At 40.3% G+C, this 8,032-nt stretch overlaps 1 protein-coding gene across 2 annotated transcripts in view; it reads left to right on the plus strand.

The window, feature by feature from the left end:
• nrp2b (neuropilin 2b) overlaps positions 1 to 7,422 on the plus strand; it is a 68,965-nt gene extending 61,543 nt beyond the window's left edge. The window contains exons 16-17 of one of the 2 annotated variants that reach the window (XM_027164401.2): positions 5,159 to 5,221; positions 5,504 to 7,422. In XM_027164401.2, coding sequence (XP_027020202.2) covers positions 5,159 to 5,221; positions 5,504 to 5,805 — 365 coding nt within the window. In that variant the 3' untranslated portion in view covers positions 5,806 to 7,422. Of the gene's footprint in view, positions 1 to 780; positions 4,838 to 5,158; positions 5,222 to 5,503 lie in introns of those variants that run through there. The other variant, XM_027164402.2, reaches the window with a different exon arrangement.
• Positions 7,423 to 8,032: the final 610 nt, after the last annotated feature.

Raw genomic sequence — 8,032 nt, forward strand, 5'->3', positions numbered from 1 at the left:
TGTGTGTGTGTGTGTGTGTGTGTGTGTGTGTGTGTGTGTGTGTGTGTGTGTGTGTGTGTGTGTGTGAGGGAGGGAGAAAGAAAGAAGGGTGAGTTGTTTCTCTGCAATGCTGGATGGGGTTCATGAAGGAGTTTGGCTTGAGGCAGATGAAGCTGGCACTGATCCATGCATGAAAAAAACAGACAACACACAGGCACATAACAACACATCAGGATTTTTAGTGTATGCATGTGCACGTTCACTCATACACAACCATACACTATGACACTTTAATAAAAACTCTCTCACTCTCACGCCCGCTCACTCTCTCTCTCTAGCTGAAAATTTGGCTTTGTCTTCTAGGCAGTTCATGTCATTATATAACATTTGACCAAATAGGAAAGCTCTGTTATCTCAGTTGTGATGAGTAATTTTATATTATTGCAGCAAGCAATACATGGTGAAAAGCAATCATTTACAAAAAAAAATCACATAATATAATGTTTCTTTACACCACATGAATTATCAAAAATTTCTGATCTGGTCCAGTGAAATTTGGAAAAGCTTGAATCAATTATAAGCTTGAACAAATCATAAAAGGCAAGGGCTAGGGAGAGGCAACATGCATGCACATCTGCTTGTCTGTGTGCAGCGACTGTCTGTTTCGTTTCTTTGCAGCAAATCAGAGCCAAAAGCCAATATTACAAAAATAGCAATAATAAAGTCAATCATGCTGGCATAAAGCAATGCAGTCTGCATGCTTCTCTACCACAAGCCAACCTTTCTGTGTCTGTCCACCAGGGGGAGCCTTTCCTGGCATGAGTGATCCCACTGTAGATACCACAGTGTCCCTGCAGCCCATGCCCACCTACTGGTATTACGTTATAGCTGGAGGGGGTGCACTGGTACTACTGGCCTCCATCACGCTTCTCATGGTGCTGTGCTGCCATCGCTACCACCTGGCTGCCAAGAAGAGCCAGCACTCTGTGTCCTACCACAGCACCCATTACCCAGGTGGCACCGCTACGGCACCCACCGTGGAGCCCATGCTGACCATTAGACAAGAGAAACACCAGCCGTGCTCCCAGTGCTAAGTAGAGAAGGCATGATGGAGACTGAGACTATGAAGAGGGTTCTAGACTCTCTGTCGCTATTATTCTGCTGCTTCATAACTACCAACAGGCACAGACACCCAGTGCTGCACCCGCAGTGCCCTTCAGGAAGGATTTTGCACCAAGGATGACCTACGCACCAATTAATCTGGAGATATTTGATAGCTGCCGTCGGTGAAAGCAGACTTTTAAAAGTGCTTAGTTGCTCAAATTAGGAGAAGAGAAGCGGACACGTAGTCCGTAGGCCCTTCTGGAACCTTTGGACCTGTGTGAAGCTCTGATTGGAATTTTGCAGCGTTTGCAGTTCCAGCTCAGAGTTTGGTGAGAAAAGACAAGCATCTCGCCAAAGTCCCGAGTGGCAGAAAGCCACCTCTGACTGTTTGTGTCTGTGTGTGTGTGTGTGTGTGTGTGTGTGTTTGTATGCACACACACTTCTCTCACTCTCTGGGTCTCCCTGGAGAGAGCGGCTGGATGGGAACCTGACTTGGCAGGACTCTGATCCCCTGCTTGTGACCAATCCTGTTGCCAAGGGGAAAAAGGCTGTGCAGTGCCAGAACTACTGAGAGAGCAAAATAAAAAAAAGGGATATGAGAAAATGCAAGAAGGAAAGCAGGATTCTGCTGTGTCACATTAAAGCGTTAGCATGTGGTCTGAATAATGCACGCACATACACTCACACACTAGATGAGGAAGAGGAAGTGTAAGTGAGGGAAAAGATGAAGTTTGTTAAAGATGCCTTGTAAGCAGTAGCGCAACAGAATCATTTTTCTTTTCTTTTCTTTTTTCTTTTTTTTTTTTTTTAAATGTGTTTGTGTGCCTTGATAGTCCATTTGTGTTTGTGGGTGGGTGGATATACAGTACAGTACGAGTGTTTTTTGGGTGCATGGTTGCAGTTGCTATCCAGAACACACTCCACTTAGTGTTTTACCTTCCTCTTCCTTTTCCCGCAAGTCTGTCTCCACACTGAAGGGCATATCCAGAAGGAATCTCTGTCTGTTGATGTCTACATTTTATTTCTTGAGTGTCTATGAAGCTCTGTAACTTGCTTTGGTTGTCTAAGATGTTTGATTTTTCTATATGCAAAAGTTATGTGACCCTGCCTTAGCCAGTTTTACACCTCTGAGCAACCCCCAATCTTTAAGTCTCATCATTGGCCTTAAATATACAAGTGGCACAGGGCTATTCAATGCCAGTCACTAAAGAGCCTCACTTTTTTGCAGAAAATACTTAATGTAGTTTACTAAATGTACTTTATATGCGAGTTATTTTCTGTAATATTTTTATATCCAACTTGGGATGTCATGGTTGCTGATCGAAAGGCTAAATGGAAATGCACATGCACATGACTGATGCACTGATTAACGTTCAGCGTTCTCTGGTAGCCAATCACGTCTGTTGACTTCTGTTGCTATTTTGACTGCTTTCGGCTGTTTTTATTGGCTTGTATGGAAGCGGAAAGTGAAACTCAAGCTGTGAATGTGTGGCTTTGCTTGGCTGCTCCGCTTCATGTCTGACAGTGGTGGGGATTTGCCATGTTTGATAGCACTGCAGAGAGTGAGAGGGACTCACAGACTCTATACGTCTCAACACTGCACACTGTGTCAAATCTGACGGCTTTCCTTCATGGTTCCTCTGTATCTCAAATATACAGAATTATTTTTGTGCAATTATCATACTTGGAAATGCGTTTCTATGACAACAATCTTGATGTTTATGATGTGCATAATGTAATACCTGTTCATTCTAAAGTGTCTGATGGCTTTAAAGTGTATGTTTTTGACTTGATTAAGGTTAGGTTCAACCTTTTTGTTTTCTTTTTTGGACAATCCCCCCATGAAAATGTGATATTACTTATTTACACACCAGCATCATTCAGGATTAGTGTGAGATAATATTGTATTATATTGATTATTATATTGAACAAACACACACCACAGCCAAGATACACAGCCTGGAGCAAAATACATGAACATTCCATAAACATATTATTCCCTTTAGTTATAAAGAGTTTGAGGCATCATCCATTATAAAAAAGAAAGCTGTCCGTTAGGCTGCTGCTTCACATTTTGGAAGCATCAGATGCATTTTTGGATTAAAGGAAGATGAAAATCCCTGTATATTCTTATGTCCTCCATATGGCAATAGGTGAAAATAATCCTCCATTACAGAGGCCATTTTCTCCCCATTAATCTGCTCTTCACAAAAGAATGCATGGAAAGGTGGAAGGGGAGATGAAAGCGAGAGGTCGGTCTAAAGATACACCGACTCTTATTCAGCCCGCAGTCTGAAGGGGTTTGCTTAAGAACACAAAAGCACATAAAAGCCGCTTACAGGCAGCCAGATAGAGCACCTGACCTGGCAGACCCATGATGATGCCGGGAGAAAAAAAAGGAATATCTCACTCCCTTTTCCATCTTTCTTCGCCTTTATCCTTATGCGTACATTAGATCCTTGTTAACAATATTACAGCCACTGTAACGAGGCCAGGATTTAACCAAGCCAGTCATTGCATAAAGCAGGCTGTCATTATGTTTTTGTTTTTTGTTTTTTTAAGATTTAATGATAAATATACAATGGCGTTATATATATATATATATATATATATATATATATATATATATATATATATATATATATATATATATATATATATATAAAATGCTGCCATAAGTGATGGCAGCATTAATGCTGACGTCAAAGCTTTTTGCCCTGCAAACAATGCAAAACAAATTCCCAACCTACAATACAGTGATTGCTTCTTTCTATAAATAATGATGTCACTGTCAATTTGTCTTATATAGTGCCAATAAGAAATCCACTCTCCATTTCCTTCTCGGTGTTCCTTCATTCTACAGGGGAGTCTACCTGATGGGCTCATGAGTTTCACTCTGACATAAGGCTTTTAACGCAGACTACCCAATAATAATACCCTCAAAGTATTTGATTTTCCTGTAGGAATGCCAGCTTTGGATGGTTTTATTTATGAGGAGATTTATTTTTCCCCTTCTGAAACTGACAGGTTAGCAGAAATACAGTCTGATCTCGATATGCTTTTATACCAACTACGGCTGCCCTGCGCGATTTCTATGTAGCTCTAAATATTTTTAATTAGATAATGGGTCGATTGCATTTTATTAAGCCTGCCGTAAGCATTCTTTTTCTGGACCCTTTTCCTTTAGCTGTCTATCAAATGATATTAATGAGCAAATGCACTTAGGTCCTCCTGGCCATATACAGGCCTCACAGTGCCAAGAGCCTCCCTCAGCACAAAAACACAATGCATACACACAGTCTGATGTGTTGCTTTAGAAAAAGAGGTCATTTTAATATTATTTTAGGATGTCGTATTTTTTGTCATACTAGAACATAATTCTTTTTATTTATTTATTTTTTTTGGAGTAAAATGTGGCTTCAGTCCAAACTAACTACAGGTAGCATTAATAGTTTGGAAAACATTAGTGTTTTATCTTAAATACATTTTGATCCCGGTGCAGTGTATCATATTTGTGTTTTGATTCATATTCATGGTCTCAAGACTCTGATCTCATACATTTGTGGCTGTGTGTTTTCTGCATCCTCTCTTTGTGTATATTGGGTCTTGACTGGGATTGTCTGTTTATGTGCCATTTCTGTGCTGCACTTCAGCCTGTTTCAAAAAGATTTGAGGAATATTTTAGCCTGTTGAATTTTATGGTCTTGGAAAATGTTGTGTGGAATGTAATAATAAAATGATATTTTTCTACAAACTGCTTCTGGAGTGTTTTATGATGTCGCAGTCCTGTATTTTATGTGTATTGGTTAGTTGATTGCGGATGATGTTTTTTTCATTAAGTTGGTGCTTAAAATATAAAACATACTGCATATGTGTCAGTTCTGCTTCAGCAGATAGCCAATAAACAGTGTTACCGAGGCTGCAAAAACTTGTATTTTCATGCCATTAGAGCTTGAGTCATAGCATGCAGCACACACTCATTTACAAGAACATATGAGGTTGTTCTGTAATTTGTCTTTGTAGTCTCTCAGGCTGAATCCCACAAAAATGGTTTCTCATTTTGTTTTCTGTTCAGAGCGAAGACCTGTCGAATTCGGGAACAATCCTCTGTTTCATGACAGAAATCACCTAGATCAAGGTAAGCCCATTTTTTATTAGTCAAGACTATATGTAGTAGAACAATTACAGTGGATGTAATTTTTTTGTATCTAATTAGCCAATAATACCCTTGTTTTTATGATTGTTCTCTTCTAAGGTAACAAACTAGAGGCCAAGTGAAGATATCTAAAATAGATTTTTCTCACCAAATAGATTTGGTGCCACAGAGGCAATAACAAATGCAGCATGATGTTTCTATTCAAATGATGAATGGTTTAATCACTAAACACAGGTAACAATGTCCTCTATGTATTGTTCACAGGTTTTTCTTTTTCTGCATGGAGCACACCGGAGCCTTCTCGTAGTCCTCCAGTGACACGGGTCTCTGAGAAGGACAACGCCTGGCTCTTAACTCTGGATCCTATCCTGGTCACCATTATTGTGATGAGCTCTCTGGGTGTGCTGCTGGGTGCTGTGTGTGCTGGCCTGCTGCTTTACTGCACCTGCTCCTACAATGGCCTCTCATCCAGGAGCTCCACCACACTGGAGAACTACAACTTCGAGCTGTATGATGGTATCAAGCAAAAGGTCATGAACCAGCAACGGTGCTGCTCAGAAGCCTGAAGTCTTGCTGCAACTGTTTCAGACACCCTGCAGCTCAATCACAGACTGTGAATGAACCTCACGTTCCTGCCAATGGCCCACCTGCCACTCTGATTCACCAGTATGATTCACAGGTGCTCCCAGTGGACTGTGGGAAAATATCGACACATATCAATTGAATGCCTATCCCAAAAAATAATGAACTAAATTTTAAAAAGTGTATATGACTATAGATTTGTAAAGATTAAAAAGATCTAAAAGTGGTTAATGGGAGTTAGAAGTGAGTGGCACTAGAACTTTGTAAACGGATCATCGCTTGTGAAGTCCTGGCCTCCATTTTGTGAAAGACGTGGTCTAGAAGATTGTGGACATGTTGTTTAGCTATAGACCTGTGTCTTTATGCACCTCTGCTTGAGTTATTGCTCTGTACCATAGCCATCTCTTCTGCCATCTTTTTTGAGCTGTGTCAAACCTTTTTAAGCCAGTCTTACGCTTACGTTCAGTCTGTTTTTGTTGTGATTCATTGTTATCAGATGCGGGTAGATGAAGAAAATGAAATGTTGTATTACTTTTGGAAGAAAATCCTTTTGGTCCAGTAAGTTAGATTCAAGTATTAAGATTGTCTATGGTGTTCTTTTGCTTTTATTTGATGGATCTATACACATGGCATAATGCTGTGTGAACCACTGAAGCATTGTTTTAATTGCAACCTATGGATTGCGACGGGATAAGAACTACCAAGCTCAAGTGTTGGAGACATGGGAGAAGGACAAGGCTCGTCAAGCCCACAGGCAGCCGGTCTTCACTACATTCTAGCTCCCTTATCCCATACTCTGAAGTTGAAAATACTTGGCAAAGAGAGACTTCGTTAAGGAAGCTGGGGGAAAAATCCCCAAGCTTCTTATATGGACCCACAAGTGAGCCTTAAGTGAACTGTCTTTGGAGGAGAGCCATTGTGAAACACCAGTTCTAGGGTTTTAAACCTCCAGGGCCTTGGTGAAATTGGGCCTTATGCTTTCTTTCATTTCACACATTTTCACACACAATGTTACATTATGAGCTGTTGAGAAGCAAAAGGTCAACGAAACCAAAACAGGTTTTCTGTAAAACAGAAACATGGATAGATATTTCACAGCGTGTTTGTCTCAGTGTGAAATGGGAGAGTGAATGCGATAAAATGAGCTTAAATCTCTTCAGTGTTCCCACTGGCTATCAGCTTCAGTGCCCTACAGAGGCATGCTGGGAGCAGAGTTTGTGGTGGAGTGCACTGATTAGGAAGTGCTGAAAGCAGAAACAGATAAGAACTGCTTAGCTGTTTTGAGGGAGTGGGAGAGAGTGAAAGAAACTAAGAAAGAAAAAAGAAGGAGAGATGTTTTGTCCAGCTCTGTTGTCACTGGACTTTGTTGACTCTTTTCCAAGTGCCTTGGAGCTCTGACCTGTTTTAGCTTTGCTACAGAGCTGTGAAAGTATTACCTCTTCTGTCTAGGACAGGGAGTCAACACCAGAAGATGTGGAAATCCCGGCACTGGTCAGATGAATCAAAATTTCCTGTTTGTAGACTTTGTACAGAAATATGTTCTTTTTATTGGTATTATTATTATTATTTAATAAAGGATAAATAACTGATTGACATGTGAATTGGAATGTCATTTTACTTTATTTAACATTAATGAGAATATTTATAATTCACTCAGATTATTCTTTGTGTCCATGTTGGTGTTCATAAAGCTACAAAATCTTTTACCCAACTTATTTCTTATGTCTTGAACAGCTTGAAAGTGTAAACACACACAATTCCCTGCCACTCAACTCTCTCTTTCTTATTCCCATGTCCCTGTGAGGGCATATTACTCATCACACCAGGTCTCATTCATTTTGGAGTTAGTCATCATCTGTTTAAGGTTTTCCTACTACATACACACACATACACTCACAGAACTCTCCCCCACCATCCTCTTCTTCCTGCCTGGCACAGAGAAACAACAGAATATAAAATATACCTCAGTGTTCTCTGATCTTGTGGGAGAAAAATGAGGGAATCATTGGTTTAAGGACTCTACCTTTTATCTAGCATGCTTTCATCATGTTCTCTTACATCAGTATCAACCCACAGCCTCTGGAGCTCAGAGTGGAGTGAGCAGGGGCAAGAGCACTGACCCTGTGATACACTATCTATTTCTTTTAAGTGTGCATTGCAATGCATACAGAACATAATGGATGGTTAAGAATTTTCACAATATCATTTTAC

The sequence above is a fragment of the Tachysurus fulvidraco genome, chromosome 6 (assembly GCF_022655615.1).
Source record: "Tachysurus fulvidraco isolate hzauxx_2018 chromosome 6, HZAU_PFXX_2.0, whole genome shotgun sequence".
Taxonomy (NCBI): Eukaryota; Metazoa; Chordata; class Actinopteri; order Siluriformes; family Bagridae; genus Tachysurus; species Tachysurus fulvidraco.